The 19,166-nt window shown below is 44.7% G+C and overlaps 2 protein-coding genes across 2 annotated transcripts in view; one reads left to right on the top strand and one right to left on the bottom strand.

Annotated features, from left to right (window-relative positions):
- Positions 1 to 1,874: 1,874 nt before the first annotated feature.
- On the bottom strand, positions 1,875 to 8,102 carry si:dkeyp-55f12.3 (uncharacterized protein LOC568418 homolog). Its single transcript, XM_046836872.1, has 2 exons — positions 7,870 to 8,102; positions 1,875 to 2,398 (listed from the first exon to the last, which is right to left on the bottom strand). The coding sequence occupies exons 1-2, from the start codon at positions 8,060 to 8,062 to the stop codon at positions 2,265 to 2,267; spliced, it is 327 nt and encodes a 108-aa protein (XP_046692828.1). The 5' UTR covers positions 8,063 to 8,102; the 3' UTR covers positions 1,875 to 2,264.
- Positions 8,103 to 10,095: 1,993 nt separating this feature from the next.
- The window catches only part of ubr7 (ubiquitin protein ligase E3 component n-recognin 7), a 15,316-nt gene continuing 6,245 nt past the window's right edge, over positions 10,096 to 19,166 (top strand). Inside the window, exons 1-5 of the mRNA XM_046836869.1 lie at positions 10,096 to 10,299; positions 13,714 to 13,847; positions 14,115 to 14,175; positions 14,269 to 14,364; positions 16,595 to 16,648. Coding sequence (XP_046692825.1) covers positions 10,120 to 10,299; positions 13,714 to 13,847; positions 14,115 to 14,175; positions 14,269 to 14,364; positions 16,595 to 16,648 — 525 coding nt within the window. The 5' untranslated portion in view covers positions 10,096 to 10,119. The remainder of the gene's footprint in view (positions 10,300 to 13,713; positions 13,848 to 14,114; positions 14,176 to 14,268; positions 14,365 to 16,594; positions 16,649 to 19,166) is intronic.

The raw sequence follows: 19,166 nt of genomic DNA, 5'->3' as shown, positions 1-19,166 counted from the left end.
ATCTGCTTCTTTACCTCACAAACACCTACTGACTAAAGACTCCACTAAATAAATATGTGTTCAACCTCGACTTGAACACTGAGACTGTGTCTGAGACCTGAACACTGATTGGAAGGTTGTTCCATATCTGTGGGGCTTTATAAGAGAAACATCTGCCCCCTGCTGTAGTCTTCATTATTTGGGGTACCAACAAATAGCCTGCAGACACACTGGACCCTCTACCCTGGACTGCTCATCTTCCTCACACAACAATAGGCCAACTGGACCAAAGAATAAGGAAATTAAACAAAAAATTAGGTTTGCAAAAATTCCCTCCACGCTCACCTCTAAGTTGGAGGTCCTGGGACTCAGCCTGCCGCTGTGTCAATGGATCTCCAACTTCCTGACAGACAGACCACAAGCCGAAAGGGTGGTCAAGCACACCTCATCCACCCACACCATCAGCACTTGAGCCCCCCAGGGCTGTGTTCTGAGCCCCCTGCTGTACTCACTGTACACACATGACTGTGTGGCCACCTCCAACTTCACCACCATCATCAAGTTTTCTGACGACACTGTTGTGGTGGGCCTGATCTCCAACAACTACGAGACAGCCTACCTACAGGAGATTAAAAACCTGGAGAGATGGTGCCAGAACAATCTTCTTCTGAATGTCAGCAAGACTAAGGAGTTGATAGTGGACTTCAGCATGAAGCGGTCGGTCATACCAACCACCAAATATCAACGGGACGCCAGTGGAGAGACCTGTCACATCAACACACTGGTGGAAAATACTTCTCTGACACACCAGACCTCCTCATACCACAACTCCTCTCTCCACCCTGTCATACGCTTTCTCTAAATCCACAAACACACAAAGCGACTCCTTCTGACCTTCTCTATACTTCTCCATCAACATTCTCAAAGCAAATAATGCGTCTATGGTGCTCTTCCTCGGCATGAAACCATACTGTTGCTCACAGATGGTCACCTCTTCTCTCAGCCTGGCTTCCACTACTCTTTCCCATAACTTCATGGTGTGACTGATCAACTTAATTCCCCTGTAGTTCCTGCAGGTCTGCACATCTTCCTTATGCTTAAAGATCAGTACAGCACACTCCTTCTCCATTCCTCAGGCATCTTCTCACCTTCCAAAATCCTGTTAATCAACCTGGTAAAAAAACATCTCCACGCTTCTACTGGTATGTCATCTGGTCCAACTGACTTTCCACTTTTCATCCTCTTTATCACTGCGCTCACTTCTTCCATACTAATCCTATCCACTTCCTGCTTCACCATCTCCACACCATCCAACCTTCTCTCTTTCTTATTTTCCTCGTTCATCAGCTGCTCAAAATACTCCCTCCATCTTCTCAACACACTCTCCTCACTAATCAACTTAATTTTCTTCATTTTCCAATCAGGACTGTAGAATTATTATTATTAAGTATTGCTATAATAATCATAAGATCACATCATCATCATCATTTAAACATGGATAAAGTTCTTGGTTATGTTTGTGCCAATCAGCAGCAGTAGAGAGAAAGAGGGATGGAGAGATGAAGGAGAAGAGAAATTGGGATAAAGAGAGAGAGAGAGAGAATAAAACACTTGATTTATTTCGGGTAAATGACATGTCGAGTGTGTCGTCAGTTCTGTGTGACTCCTGCAGGGATTTTATGATGGAACTCGAATGAACTGATGTTTATGTCCAGTGACTGAACTGTTGCCTTCCCTGATTTTTAATCAAAAATAAATTCATTTAAAAAAAGAAAGTAAGAAATGTTTTGAGTAAAAAAATAATCTTCACATTTCTTCTTATTTAAATCACTTTATTAAAAATATATATTTTAATCCACCTTAAAATATTTACAGAAAAAATGGTTCCAATAATGTTTGTTTATTTATTTATTCATTTATTTATTTATTTATTTATTTATTTCACTTTTTGCTCACTCACAGTATTTATGAGTTATTAATCATGAGGAGATCCTCCTGGGTTTATTAGGAGAAGATGAGGAGATCCTCCTGAATTTATTATGAGAAGATGAGGGGGATCCTCCTGGGTTTATTAGGAGAAGATGAGGAGATCCTCCTGGGTTTATTATGAGAAGATGAGGGGGATCCTCCTGGCTTTATTATGAGAAGATGAGGGGGATCCTCCTGGCTTTATTTAGAGGAGATGAGGAGATCCTCCTGGGTTTATTTAGAGGAAATCCTCCTGGGTTTATTTAGAGGAGATCCTCCTGGGTTTGTTGAGGGTTCAGACAGAGTGGTGCTGGTGTTCAGGACGGTGTGATGCTCTTCGGACGTTTGGCTGGAGGTTCAGACTTTAGTTTATCTGCACAGGTTTCTGTAGGAGCATCTTCACCATTCTCATCACCATCCACATCCTCGTCGTCTTCTTCTACCTCTTCATCTGAGGAGGAAAAAAGAGAGAAAGAGTTCTAACATCTCACACATTATTATGTTTCCGTTTCACTCCTTTCATCTTTTACTTCTTTAACCTCTTAGTCTTCAGCGCCGCGTCAGCGCCGCGTCAGCGCGTCCGATATCCCAGTGTTCTCAGGTGTTAATGTTTAGCAGTAGATTAAATAAACAGGGAGAAGAGGAACCATGACTCACTATACATCATTCTAAAGCTCTAAGTCTCAAGCAGCGATTTCAGATCTCTGTTTTTCAATGGAAAACGTATAACGAATGTATTTGCTGAATTTGTGTGAGCAGTACACAACAACAACAACATGCATAAAAAACCGCACTACTTACATTAATAATGTAATAACGAGTCACAAACACATCCACTGCTGCTAATCCCGGTTTATTAGGAAAGATGACGGTATTAATATCAATATACAAACATGTAGAACAAAAGTCTTTACTGGTCAGCAGTTCATTTCTATGCAGACTGTATGAAGAGAGTATGAATGAACACCTTTAGCAGAGTTTAGCAGGTGTCTCTCAAACAGTGTGAGGAGAAAAGGATCAGACATAGTCTCAGATAAATGTTTGTAGGAATCTTGTTTTTTATGAAAATCTTCATTGAGACATGTGGCGTTTAACCCAGTACTGTTCTGGATTGCTCCAGGACTGATTTCATGTATTTATATATGAGAAAAAAAAAACTTTAATTCAGGATCTTTTTTTTACGGTATTTCATCATCTATAACTTTCTGTAACTTATGATCTTTTTAAGTAATATCCACTATAAATAATAAACTGTAAAGCTCACATTGTCTTCTTTTGAAAGATGTTGAAATTGTGGATACAGCACACCTTCACCAGGAAATGATAACATTTAAAATTGGGTAGGGCATTTCAGCTGCGAGTCATAAACGCTGTGGTGAACGCTAACAGGTTCAATCAGATGAAGTATGCGGATGATGGAGTGAGAGGGGAAATTCATTATAATGATATTCGAGGAAATGTTGTGACAGCTCGCTTTGATATGCAAATGAGTTGCCAGGAACGGATGCAGGTGTGTGTGTGTGTGTCTGTGTGTGTCTGTGTGTGTGTCTCCGTCTGTGCGTGCCTGTGTGTGCGTGCGTGCGTGCGTGCCTGTGTGCATCCGGGCGTGCCTGTGTGTGTCCTTGCGTGCTCGTGTGTGTGTGTGTGTGTGTGTCCGTGCGTGTGTGTGTGTGTGTGTGTGTGTGTGTGTGTGTCCGTGCGTGCCTGTGTGTGTCCGTGCATGTGTGTGCGTTTCTGTGCCTGTGTGTGTCCCCGTGTGTGCGCGTGTCCGTGCATTCCTCCATGCATGTGTGTGCGTGCCTGTGCCTGTGTGTGTGTGTGCCTGTGTGTGTCCGTGCGTGCCCGTGTGTGTGTCCGTGCGTGCCCATGCATGTGTGTGTCCGTGCGTGCCTGTGTGTGTCCGTGCGTGCCTGTGTGTGGGTGAATGTGTGTCCGTGCGTGCCTGTGTGTGTGTGTCCGTGCGTGTGTGTGGGTGTATGTGTGTGTCCGTGTGTGTGGGTGTATGTGTGTCCGTGCGTGCCTGTGTGTGGGAATGCGTGTGTCCGTGCGTGCCTGTGTGTGGAGAATGCGTGTCCGTGCGTGCCTGTGTGTGGGTGAATGTGTGTGTCCGTGCCTGTGTGTGGGAGAATGCGTGTGTCCGTTCGTGCCTGTGTGTGGGAGAATGCGTGTGTCCGTTCGTGCCTGTGTGTGGGAGAATGCGTGTCCCCGTTCGTGCCTGTGTGTGGGAATGCGTGTCCCCGTCCGTGCCTGTGTGTGGGAGAATGCGTGTGTCCGTCCGTGCCTGTGTGTGGGAGAATGCGTGTGTCCCCGTCCGTGCCTGTGTGTGGGAATGCGTGTGTCCCCGTCCGTGCCTGTGTGTGGGAATGCGTGTGTCCCGTCCGTGCCTGTGTGTGGGAATCGTGTGTCCCGTCCGTGCCTGTGTGTGGGAATGCGTGTGTCCCCGTCCGTGCCTGTGTGTGGGAATGCGTGTGTCCCCGTCCGTGCCTGTGTGTGGGAATGCGTGTGTCCCCGTCCGTGCCTGTGTGTGGGAATGCGTGTGTCCCCGTCCGTGCCTGTGTGTGGGAATCGTGTGTCCCGTCCGTGCCTGTGTGTGGGAATGCGTGTGTCCCCGTCCGTGCCTGTGTGTGGGAATGTGTGTGTGTTCGTGCGTGCCTGTGTGTGGGAATGTGTGTGTGTTCGTGCGTGCCTGTGTGTGGGAATGTGCGTGTGTTCGTGCGTGCCTGTGTGTGGGAATGTGCGTGTGTCCGTGCGTGCCTGTGTGTGGGAATGCGTGTGTCCGTGCGTGCCTGTGTGTGGGAATGCGTGTGTCCGTGTGCCTGTGTGTGGAATGCGTGTGTCCGTGCGTGCCTGTGTGGGAATGCGTGTGTCCGTGCGTGCCTGTGTGTGGGAATGTCTGTGTCCGTGCGTGCCTGTGTGTGGGAATGTCTGTGTGTTCGTGCGTGCCTGTGTGTGGGAATGTGTGTGTCCGTGCGTGCCTGTGTGTGGGAATGTGTGTGTCCGTGCGTGCCTGTGTGTGGGAATGTGCGTGTGTCCCCGTGCGTGCCTGTGTGTGGGAATGCGTGTGTCCCCGTCCGTGCCTGTGTGTGGGAATGTGTGTGTGTCCGCGTGCCTGTGTGTGTCCGTGCGTGCCTGTCCGTGTGTGCCTGTGTGTGGGTGTATGTGTGTGTCTGTGCGTGCGTGCCTGTGTGTGGGTGTATGTGTGTGTCAAGTCAAGTCAAGTCAAGTTTATTTGTATAGCACTTTTCACAACAGACATTGTCTCAAAGCAGCTTTACAGAAATTAACAGTGATGGTGAATGGTGTGTGTTTATCCCTGATGAGCAAGCCGTGGCGACTGTGGCAGGGAAAAACTCCCTTAGATGTTATGAGGAAGAAACCTTGAGAGGAACCAGACTCAAAAGGGGAACCCATCCTCATCTGGGTGACATCAAGAGTGTGATCATAAATCTTTCAACAATACAGAACACTGGAGAGTGAGAACTAACATGATTACTGGAGTATAAGATTATAAGTGTGTCCGTGCGTGCGTGCGTGCCTGTGTGCGGGTGTATGTGCGTGTCCGTGCGTGCGTGCCTGTGTGTGGGTGTATGTGTGTGTCCGTGCGTGCGTGCCTGTGTGTGTCCGTGCGTGCGTGCGTGTATGTGTGTGTCCGTGCGTGCGTGCCTGTGTGTGTCCGTGCGTGCGTGCGTGCGTGCCTGTGTGTGGGTGTATGTGTGTGTCCGTGCATGCGTGCGTGTGGGTGTATGTGTGTGTCCGTGCATGCGTGCGTGTGGGTGTATGTGTGTGTCCGTGCGTGCGTGCCTGTGTGTGGGTGTATGTGTGTGTCCGTGCGTGCGTGCGTGCCTGTGTGTGGGTGTATGTGTGTGTCCGTGCGTGCGTGCGTGCCTGTGTGGTGTATGTGTGTCCGTGTGTCCGTGCGTGCGTGCCTGTGTGTGGGTGTATGTGTGTGTCCGTGTGTCCGTGCGTGCGTGCCTGTGTGTGGGTGTATGTGTGTGTCCGTGCCTGTGTGTGGGTATGTGTGTGTCCGTGCGTGCGTGCGTGCGTGTGTGTGTGTGTGTCCGTGCGTGCGTGCGTGCCTGTGTGTGTGGGTGTATGTGTGTCCGTGTGCGTGCGTGCGTGCGTGTGGGTGTATGCGTGCGTGCCTGTGTGTGGGTGTGCGTGCCTGTGTGGGTGTACGTGCGTCCCTGTGTGGGTGTACGTGCGTCCCTGTGTGTGGGTGTGCGTGCGTGCGTGCCTGTGTGTGGCGTGCGTGCGTGCGTGCCTGTGTGTGGCGTGCGTGCGTGCCTGTGTGGGCGTGTGTGTGTGTGTGTGTGTGTCCGCGTGCGTGCGTGTGCCTGTGTGTAGGTGTATGTGTGTGTGTCCGTGCGTGTGTGTGTGTGGGTGTATGTGTGTCCGTGCGTGCCTGTGTGTGTGGGTGTGTGTGTCCGTGCGTGCCTGTGTGGGTGTATGTGTGTGTCCGTGCGTGCCTGTGTGTGGGTGTCCGTGTGTGTCCGTGCGTGCGTGCCTGTGTGGGTGTACGTGCGTGCCTGTGTGTGGGTGTACGTGCGTGCCTGTGTGTGGTGTACGTGCGTGTCCGTGCGCGTGCGTGCGTGTGTGTGGGTGTCCGTGCGTGTGTGTGTCCGTGCCTGTGTGTGGGTGTCCGTGTGTGTCCGTGCGTGCGTGCGCGTGCCTGTGTGTGGGTACGTGCGTGCCTGTGTGTGGGTGTACGCGTGCGTGCCTGTGTGTGTGTGGGTGTGGGTGTGTGTGTGTGTGTCCGTGTGTGCCTGTGTGGGTGTATGTGTGTCCGTGCCTGTGTGTGGGTGTATGTGTGTCCGTGCGTGCCTGTGTGTGGGTGTATGTGTGTCCGTGTGCGTGCGTGCCTGTGTGTGGTGTCCGTGTGTGTCCGCGTGCGTGCCTGTGTGTGGTGTCCGTGTGGGTGTACGTGCGTGCCTGTGTGTGGGTGTACGTGCGTGCCTGTGTGTGGGTGTACGTGCGTGCCTGTGTGTGGGTGTACGTGTGTGTCCGTGCGTGCCTGTGTGTGGGTGTGTGTGTGTCCGTGCGCGTGCGTGCGTGTGTGGGTGTCCGTGTGTGTCCGTGCGCGTGCCTGTGTGTGGGTGTCCGTGTGGGTGTATGCGTGCGTGTGTGTGTGCGTGCCTGTGGGTGTATGTGCGTGTCCGTGCGTGTGTCCGTGCGCGTGCGTGCCTGTGTGTGGGTGTCCGTGTGTGGGTGTACGTGCCTGTGTGTGGGTGTCCGTGTGTGGGTGTACGTGCGTGCCTGTGTGTGGGTGTCCGTGTGTGGGTGTACGTGCGTGCCTGTGTGTGGGTGTACGTGCGTGCCTGTGTGTGGGTGTACGTGCGTGTGTCCGTGCGTGCCTGTGTGTAGGTGTATGTGTGTGTGTCCGTGCGTGCGTGCCTGTGTGTGGGTGTCTGTGTGTGTCCGTGCGTGCCTGTGTGTGGGTGTCTGTGTGTCTGTGTGTGTCCGTGCGTGCCTGTGTGTGCCTGTGTGTGTGTCCATGGGTGTCTGTGCCCGTGTTTGTCTGTGCATGCCTCTGTGCGTGCGTGTGTGTGTGCCTGTGCCTTTGTGTGCTTGTGTGTGCCTTTATGTGCCTGTGTGTGGGTGTATGCGTGTGTCCGTGCGTGCGTGCGTGCCTGCCTGTGTGTGTCTGTGTGTGTGCCTGTGCCTTTGTGTGCTTGTTTGTGCCTTTATGTGCCTGTGTGTGCCTGTGTGTGTGTGTGTGCCTGTGTGTGTGTGTGAGCCTGTGTGTATATAACGTGAGAAAATTAGCTGCTGAACCGGAAGTGAGAAATCAGCGCTGTTGTGTACCGCGTTTTACAATCCAGTTTAAATAAATGAATAATATTTATAAATATCTGATTAATACACACACACACACATTTACACTCCTGTAAGTACAGACTCATATACTGTATTCCTGTTTCTCACCGCGCATGCGCACGTGCTGTCCGCTCCCCGCGCTCTTCTCCTCCTCCACGAGCTCCGTCAGCACCACAGAAATCTCGGCGCTCAGCTTCTTCACTCCCCCGATGATGGATCTCAGGTTGTTCTCCGCCTCCACCTTAAACCTGTTCGTTCTTCCATCCTTACACTTCAGCTCTCCTGCCAACGCGCACGCCATGTTTGTTGACCAGATGATGACCTCTGACCTCTGGCGGAAGTGAAACTCGAGGCGCCGCAGCTGTCAAAGGCGCCGCCATGTTGGAAAGGGATCAGATTAAAAACACAAATATATAAAAAATATACATAAAACTGTTTTATGATAAAACTCTTTACTTAATCACCTCTGTAAAGACTCGAATGTGACTCTCAGCACACTGATCTATTAATAGAATGATATTAATGACTCAAACACTGATTGATTTCTATTATAATGATCATGAACACAAAACTTTTTTTTAACTATTTAATAAAAACGTGTAAATGAGGTCACGTGTTGTGGCGAGTTCGAGTCTGGAGTTTCTTCATCATTTATTCCTCTCTAAATGTTCTGCTTGATGTTGAACTGATGCTGAACTGTATGTTGGTGATCAGTAGATTCACCGAGCGTCGATCAGAACACGTGTAAAACAGAGCGTGCGCTCGATCCTGATTGGTGACTCGCTGCGTGTTTCACGTTTTTATCCCCGTAAATAAAAAGGAACGACTGATTTTCACTATATGTAGTAAAACCCAAGAGATTTGAGTTACAGTAAAAATCTCCCTGAATGTAAACACTTAAGTGAAGAACAGATTCGAGTACAGGAACAAATTACATTTACTTTGTTACTGTTCAATACTGATTTTAATTTTATATTATTGCTTTTACTTATTAAAATTATGTACTGATTCTTTCTTACTTCTTTTGTAATCAGTATTTTTAACGCTAGTGAGTAATGATAATGTGCATCTCTACAGTAAGTGATTAATGTGTGAAGGCCTGGTCCTGAATCACATCTTACTTTAGATCATTATTTTATGAAGATGGATAGGAATTGCCACCATTATGTCATTAAAATACAGAAAAAAATCAAAAATAAAGTACAGAAACGTTTGAAGATAATGGTGGCGGATAAGGAAACCTTTAACAAATGAAAAAGAGAGGTGTTACCTAGGCTGTGAGAAAGAGTATAAAAGGCTGTGGAAGATAGAGGCCATCCATCCATTCATCCATCCATCCATCCATCTATTCATCCATCTATTCATCCATCCATCCATCCATCCATTTATTCATCCATCCATCCATCCATCTATCCATCCATTTATTCATCCATCCATCCATTCATCCATCCATCCATCCATCCATCCATCCATCCATCCATCCATTCATCCATCCATCCATCCATTTATTCACCCATCCATCCATCCATTTATTCATCCATCCATCTATTCATCCATTTATTCATCCATCCATCTATTCATCCATTTATTCATCCATCCATCCAGCAATCCATCCATCCATCCATCCATCCATCCATCCATCTATCTTAAAGCCAGAAAAACATTTTAAATTTAGTTCAGTTTAATTAACATCTCTAAGCTTATAGTTTAAATTATAAACACACATAGACCTCTCTTCTTCATATTTTTTTTTCATCATCATCTTTAGCTTTTTCTTATGCATTCTCATTTCCAACTTCTCCTTCTCCCTCATCTCCTAGTTCTTCTTCTTCTTCCCTCTGTCTATATCTGCTCAAGTTCTCCCATTAAATTGCGACCTTTCCAATATGGCGGACAGGTGAACGTGTCTGTAACCCTGTGTTTCCTGTTGTTGTTTCTCTGTTTCCTGTTGCTGAAGTAAATAAAGTGAGAGATATAACAGAGTATATATTCGGTGTAGAAACACTAACAGGACATGATGATGTGTTTAAACCCACATGATTTTAATTCACTACTACAACATTATTATAATTATTAATGTGCAGCGAAATACCGACATCGATTTTCCCGCCAAACCAGCAGATGATTTGCATAAACCGGAAACGGAAGTTGAATTGTTCGCTGTAAAGTATTTTTTTATATTTAAATAATAATAATAATTGTAATTAATAATAACAGGTAATTGTTTTTTAAAGGTATTCGTGTGGGTGAATATTAATTATGGGGTTTTATTGTATTTTTGTAAATTATTTCGCGTCTTTTTTTCCTCATCAGATGGTGAAGCGGAAGTGCAGCGGAAGTGATACTGTGTGTGTTTGCATGTGTGTGTATGTGTGTGTGTGTATATGTGTGTATGTTAGCACTGGTAGCAGCATGGCGGCGGAGGGAGAGGAGGTAACCGTGTCTCTGGTGGACGTGCTGGAGGAGGATGAGGAGCTGGAGCAGGAAGCATCGGCTGTGCTCGCAGGCAGCGACTCGGAGAAGTGTTCATATCCAGAGGTGAGGAGATGCACAGGCGGAGGGTTAGTCCAGGATGGAAAGAACATCAACAACACCATCATAATCACTACCAACATCACCAAGACCATCACCATCACCACCAACATAATCACCACCAACATCACAAACATCATCACCACCAACATCACAAACATCATCATCACCAAAATCACCACCACCACCATCACAAACATCATGATCACCAAGATCACCACCTCCACCAACCTAATCACCACCAACATCACAAACATCATCACCACCACCATCACAAACATCATGATCACCAAGATCACCACCTCCACCAACCTAATCACCACCAACATCACAAACATCATCACCACCAACATCACAAACATCATCACCACCAACATCACAAACATCATCACCACCAACATCACAAACATCATCATCACCAAGATCACCACCTCCAACAACATAATCACTACCAACATCACAAACATCAATCACCAAGATCACCACCTCCACCAACATAATCACTACCAACATCACAAACATCATCATCACCAAGATCACCACCTCCACCAACATAATCACTACCAACATCACAAACATCATCATCACCAAGATCACCACCTCCACCAACATAATCACTACCAACATCACCAAGACCATCACCATCACCACCAACATAATCACCACCAACATCACAAACATCATCACCACCAACATCACAAACATCATCATCACCAAAATCACCACCACCACCATCACAAACATCATGATCACCAAGATCACCACCTCCACCAACCTAATCACCACCAACATCACAAACATCATCACCACCATCACAAACATCATGATCACCAAGATCACCACCTCCACCAACATAATCACTACCAACATCACAAACATCACCACCAACATCACAAACATCATCACCACCTCCACCAACATAATCACCACCAACATCACAAACATCAATCACCAAGATCACCACCTCCACCAACATAATCACTACCAACATCACAAACATCATCATCACCAAGATCACCACCTCCACCAACATAATCACTACCAACATCACAAACATCATCATCACCAAGATCACCACCTCCACCAACATAATCACCACCACCATCACAAACATCATCACCAAGATCACCATGAACATCACAAACATCATCACCACGAACATCACAAACATCATCACCACCAACATCACAAACATCATCACCAAGATCACCACCTCCACCAACATAATCACTACCAACCTTACAAACATCACCATCATCAAGCTCATCACCACCTCCACCGACATAATCACCACCAACCTTACAAACATCACCAAGACCATCACCACCTCCACCAACAAAATCACCACCAACCTCACAAACATCATCACCAAGATCACCACCTCCACCAACATAATCACCACCAACATTATAAACATCACCACCAAGACCATCACCACCTCCACCAACATCACAAACATCATCACCACCTCCACCAACACAATCACTACCAACCTTACAAACATCATCATTATCACCAAGATCACCACTTCCACCAACATAATCACCACCAACATCACTAACACCAACACCAACAAGACCATCACCACCTCCACCAACAAAATCACCACCAACCTCACAAACATCATCACCAAGATCACCACCTCCACCAACATAATCACCACCAACATTATAAACATCACCACCAAGACCATCACCACCTCCACCAACATCACAAACATCATCACCACCTCCACCAACACAATCACTACCAACCTTACAAACATCATCATTATCACCAAGATCACCACTTCCACCAACATAATCACCACCAACATCACTAACACCAACACCAACAAGACCATCACCACCTCCACCAACAAAATCACCACCAACCTCACAAACATCATCACCAAGATCACCACCTCCACCAACATAATCACCACCAACCTTACAAACATCATCACCACCACCATCACAAACATCATCACCACCACCACCATCACAAACATCATCACCACCTCCACCAACATAATCACCACCAACCTTACAAACATCATCATTATCACCAAGATCACCACTTCCACCAACATAATCACCACCAACATCACTAACACCAACACCAACAAGACCATCACCACCTCAACCAACATAATATGGAATGTAATGATGATGATGATGTAGGGGTATGTGAAGCGTCAGGCTCTGATTGGATGATGAGGGGGATATTATGGGATGTAATGGTGGTGATGATGATGATGATGATGATGTAGGGGTATGTGAAGCATCAGGCTCTGATTGGATGATGAGGGGGATATTATGGGATGTAATGGTGGTGATGATGATGATGATGTAGGGGTATGTGAAGCATCAGGCTCTGATTGGATGATGAGGGGATATTATGGGATGTAATGGTGATGATGATGATGATGATGTAGGGGTATGTGAAGCATCAGGCTCTGAATGGATGATGAGGGGATATTATGGGATGTGATGGTGATGATGATGATGATGATGATGTAGGGGTATGTGAGCGTCAGGCTCTGATTGGATGAGGGAATATTATGGGATGTAATGGTGATTATGTAATGATGATGATGATGATGATGATGATGTAGGGGTATGTGAAGCATCAGGCTCTGATTGGATGATGAGGGGGATATTATGGGATGTAATGGTGATGATGATGATGATGATGATGATGTAGGGGTATGTGAAGCATCAGGCTCTGAATGGATGATGAGGGGGATATTATGGGATGTGATGGTGATGATGATGATGTGATGATGTAGGGGTATGTTAAGCGTCAGGCTCTGATTGGATGAGGGGAATATTATGGGATGTAATGGTGATTATGTAATGATGATGATGATAATGATGTAATGATGATGATGATGATGATGTAGGGGTATGTGAAGCATCAGGCTCTGATTGGATGATGAGGGGGATATTATGGGATGTGATGATGATGATGATGATGATGTAGGGGTATGTGAGCGTCAGGCTCTGATTGGATGATGAGGATATTATGGGATGATGATGATGATGATGATGATGTAGGGGTATGTGAAGTGTCAGGCTCTGATTGGATGATGAGGGGGATATTATGGGATGTAATGGTGATGATGATGATGATGATGATGTAGGGGTATGTGAAGCGTCAGGCTCTGATTGGATGATGAGGGGGATATTATGGGATGTAATGGTGATTATGTAATGATGATGATGATGATGATGATGTAGGGGTATGTGAAGCATCAGGCTCTGATTGGATGATGAGGGGGATATTATGGGATGTAATGGTGATGATGATGATGTAGGGGTATGTGAAGCGTCAGGCTCTGATTGGATGATGAGGGGAATATTATGGGATGTAATGTTGGTGATTATGTAATGATGATGATGTAATGATGATGTAATGATGATGATGATGATGATGTAGGGGTATGTGAAGCGTCAGGCTCTCTACGCTTGTAACACCTGCACACCAAAGGGAGGAGAAGCAGCAGGAATCTGTCTTGCCTGTTCATACAAGTGTCATGAAGGTCACGAACTGTTCGAGCTCTACACCAAGAGGTGAGTACGATCCTTCTCCCTTCCTCTTCTTTCTCCCTGTCTGTCTCTCTCTCTCTCTCTTTCTTTCTCTCCCTTTTTCTCGCTCTCTCTTTCTCTCTCTCTCTCATACATATATATATATATATATATATATATATATATATATATATATATATATATATATATATATATATATATATATATATATATATAAAATTATATACCCACATCTCTCTCTACCCAACCCCCAATTCCTCGCCTAATCAGTGTATCTTTTCTTCTTCACAGAAATTTCCGCTGTGACTGTGGGAACGAGAAGTTTGGAGAGATGGAGTGCAGGTTGTTCCCAGTGAGTCAATGTTTTCTGATCTCTGTAATGTCCTCATGTGATGTTGAGTTGATTTGGATACTGAGGTTGGTCACGTCTCGCTGTGTCTCACAGGAGAAAGAGAAGACTAACTGCGGGAATCAATACAGTCACAATTTCTATGGGCTGTACTGCACGTGTGAGAGACCCTACCCTGACCCGGAGGACGAGGTGAGACCGTCACTAATCACTTCATCCTCTTTATCACTAATCACCTCATCCTCTTTATCACTAATCACCTCATCCTCTTTATCACTAATCACCTCATCCTCTTTATCACTAATCTCCTCATCCTCTTTATCACTAATCACCTCATCCTCTTTATCACTAATCACCTCATCCTCTTATCACTAATCACTAATCACTCATCCTCTTTATCACTAATCATCATCCTCTTTATCACTAATCACCTCATCCTCTTTATCACTAATCTCTTTATCACTAATATCTTTATCACTAATCTCCTCATCCTCTTTATCACTAATCACCTCATCCTCTTTATCACTAATCACCTCATCCTCTTTATCACTAATCACCTCATCCTCTTTATCACTAATCACCTCATCCTCTTATCACTAATCACCTCATCCTCTTTATCACTAATCACCTCATCCTCTTTATCACTAATCACCTCATTCTCTTTATCACTAATCTCCTCATCCTCTTTATCACTAATCACCTCATCCTCTTTATCACTAATCACTAATCACCTCATCCTCTTTATCACTAATCACCTCATCCTCTTTATCACTAATCACCTCATCCTCTTTATCACTAATCACCTCATCCTCTATCACTAATCTCTTTATCACTAATCTCCTCTTTATCACTAATCACCTCATCCTCTTTATCACTAATCTCCTCTTTATCACTAATCCTCTTTATCACTAATCACCTCATCCTCTTTATCACTAATCTCCTCTTTATCACTAATTACCTCATCCTCTTTATCACTAATCACCTCATCCTCTTTATCACTAATCACCTCATCCTCTTTATCACTAATCACCTCATCCTCTTTATCACTACTCACCTCATCCTCTTTATCACTAATCACCTCATCCTCTTTATCACTAATCTCCTCATCCTCTTTATCACTAATCACCTCATCCTCTTTATCACTAATCACCTCATCCTCTTTATCACTAATTACCTCATCCTCGTTATCACTAATCTCTTTATCACTAATCTCCTCTTCATCACTAATCTCTTTATCACTAATATCTTTATCACTAATCTCCTCTTTATCACTAATCTCCTCTTTATCACAAATCTCCTCTTTATCACTAATCACCTCATCCTCGTTATCACTAATCACCTCATCCTCTTTATCACTAATCTCCTCTTTATCACTACTCACCTCATCCTCTTTATCACTAATCACCTCATCCTCTTTATCACTACTCACCTCATCCTCTTTATCACTAATCACCTCATCCTCTTTATCATTAATCTCCTCTTTATCACTAATCACCTCATCCTCTTTATCACTAATCACCTCATCCTCGTTATCACTAATCACCTCATCCTCGTTATCACTAATCACCTCATCCTCTTTATCACTAATCTCCTCTTTATCACTAATCACCTCATCCTCTTTATCACTAATCTCCTCATCCTCTTTATCACTAATCTCCTCTTTATCACTAATATCCTCGTTATCACTAATCACCTCATCCTCGTTATCACTAATCACCTCATCCTCGTTATCACTAATCACCTCATCCTCGTTATCACTAATCACCTCTTTATCACTAATCTCCCTTTATCACTAATCACCCTTTATCACTAATCTCCTCTTATCACTAATCACCCTTTATCACTAATCTCCCTTTATCACTAATCTCCTCTTTATCACTAATATCTTTATCACTAATCTCCTCTTTATCACTAATCTCCTCTTTATCACTAATATCTTTATCACTAATCACCTCATCCTCGTTATCACTAATCACCTCATCCTCGTTATCACTAATCTCCTCTTAATCACTAATATCTTTATCACTAAACACCTCATCCTCTTTATCACTAATCTCCTCGTTATCACCTCATCCTCGTTTATCACTAATCTCCTTTTATCACTCATCACCTCATCCTCGCTATCACTAATCTCCTCTTCATCACTAATCTCTTTATCACTAATCACCTCATCCTCGTTATCACTAATCACCTCATCCTCTTTATCATATAGGATGAGGTGGTTAGTGATAGAGAATGTGATTAGTAATAACGAGGATGAGGTGATTGGTGATAATGAGGATGAGGTGATAACGAGGATGTGATTGGTAATAACTCTTCCTATTTATTATTTTTAGTCATCATTGTTAACTAACTGCATCATCATAGTTATATTATGTGACTACATTTGTGTGTGTGTGTGTGTGTGTGTGTGTGTGTGTAGGTGGCTGATGAGATGATCCAGTGTGTGGTGTGTGAGGACTGGCTGCATGGTCGGGTGAGTTTTTGCTGTATGCAGTTCTTACACACGCGTTTACACAAATATCTCCTAATACACACACACACACACACACACACACACACACACACATTCTCTCACACACACACACACACACATTCTCTCACACACACACACATTCTCTCTCACACACACACACACACACACACACACACACACACACACACACACACACATTGACAGACATACACATGCATATTCACACACATATGCCCATATACAGCAGCATACTCGCATTCACACGCATACACAGGCATACCCGCACATACACCCAAACACACACACACACACACACACACATATATATATATATATATATATATATATATATATATATATATATATATATATATATATATATATATACAGTTGTGTTCAAAATTATTCAACCCCAATGCTGTAAATGGTTTTAGAATTTAGTGTACATTTGTAATTGTATTCAGAATGAAATCCTACAAGGACTTCTTAAAGAACCATATGCAACTAAAATGACATCAATTAGTTTTGTAATACAGTAGTAAATGTTTCTTTTGTGAATTCTTCATTGACATAATTATTCAACCCCTTAAAGACTACCACTCTGAAGAACAGAGGTTCAATGAAGTGTTTTCAATCAGGTATTGAAAACACCTGTGGATATCAGGAGCAGCAATAAAGCCTAATAAGCACCAATTAGGCAGCTTTAAAATGACTGTGATACTCAGCTCCTTCTAGACATTTACTGGTGTGGTTACAAACATGGTGAGGTCAAGAGAATGGTCCAGGAAGACAAGAGAACAGGTGATTACTCTTCACAGGAAGGGCAATGGCTATAAGAAGATTGCAAAGATGTTAAACATACCAAGAGACACCATAGGAAGCATCATTCGCAAATTCAAGGCAAAGGGCACTGTTGAAACGCTACCTGGTCGTGGCAGAAAGAAGATGCTGACTTGACTGCTGTGCGCTACCTGAAGCGTAGAGTGGAGAAAAGTCCCGTGTGACTGCTGAGGAACTGAGAAAAGATTTGTCAGATGTGGGTACTGAAGTTTCTGCTCAGACAATACGGCGCACCCTGCGTAATGAAGGCCTCCATGCCAGAACTCCCAGGCGCACCTTGCTGTCCCCAAAGAATAAGAAGAGTCGACTGCAGTATGCCAAAAGTCATGTGGACAAACCACAGAAGTTTTGGGATAGTGTTCTGTGGACTGATGAAACAAAATTAGAACTGTTTGGGCCCATGGATCAACGCTATGTTTGGAGGAGGAAGAACAAGGCCTATGAAGAAAAGAACACCTTGCCTACTGTGAAGCATGGCGGGGGGTCAATCATGCTTTGGGGCTGTTTTGCTTCTGCAGGTACTGGGAAGCTTCAGCGTGTGCAAGGTACCATGAATTCTCTTCAGTACCAGGAGATATTGGATGACAATGTGATGCAGTCCGTCACAAACCTGAGGCTTGGAAGGCGTTGGACCTTTCAACAGGACAATGATCCCAAGCATACCTCCAAGTCCACTAGAGCATGGTTGCAGATTAAAGGCTGGAACATTTTGAAGTGGCCATCGCAGTCACCAGACTTAAATCCGATTGAGAACCTCTGGTGGGACTTAAAGAAAGCAGTTGCAGTGCGCAAGCCTAAGAATGTGACTGAACTGGAGGCTTTTGCCCATGATGAATGGGCGAAGATACCCGTAGATCGCTGCAAGACACTTGTGTCAAGCTATGCTTCACATTTAAAAGCTGTTATAACTGTAAAAGGATGTTGTACTAAGTACTAAGATTGAATGTCACTTGGGGGTTGAATAAAACTGATAATGATGTGAGCTCAGAAAAGACATTTGTGGTTATTTCATTATAAATGTTATGTTATATTTGTCTGACCTACACGTGCCTCTTTGATTTAATTGTAAGCAGGATGACTGAATGATCATAATCAATGTCAAACCGACCAAAACAATCAATTTCAGTGGGGTTGAATAATTTTGAACACAACTGTGTGTGTGTATATATATATATATAATATACACACACATACACACACACACACACACACACACACACACACATTCGCTCACATATACATACACACCCACATTCACACACATACACACGCACACATATACACTAGGGATGCACCGAATATTCGGCCACCGAAAATTTTCGGCCGAAAGACTTTGATCACTGAAAAAACACGGCGAAACAGTGTGTTGTGATGACGCAAACAGAAACCAAAACGCAAAGACTTTCTCCAGGTCCGGTTTAATTTATCACCTGAAATCCAAACATCCCGATCGCTAAGCTGAATATGAGAGAAACACGCACAGAAAAGCAAAACCCCTCCGAGCACACGCACTCCGTCTGTGGCGGACGTTTTTGAAAAGACAGGAAGTTTCCCAGTGAAAGTGTCAAGGCAAAGATCATTACACAAAAAGATGATGGAATTCATTGCCTTAGATGATCAGCCATTCTCTGTGGTAGAAGATGTGAGGTTTCGTAGGCTGATCGAGCACATTGAGCCC

This window comes from Silurus meridionalis, chromosome 23, assembly GCF_014805685.1.
Source record: "Silurus meridionalis isolate SWU-2019-XX chromosome 23, ASM1480568v1, whole genome shotgun sequence".
Taxonomy (NCBI): Eukaryota; Metazoa; Chordata; class Actinopteri; order Siluriformes; family Siluridae; genus Silurus; species Silurus meridionalis.
This window is presented reverse-complemented; position numbering and strand designations above follow the sequence as displayed.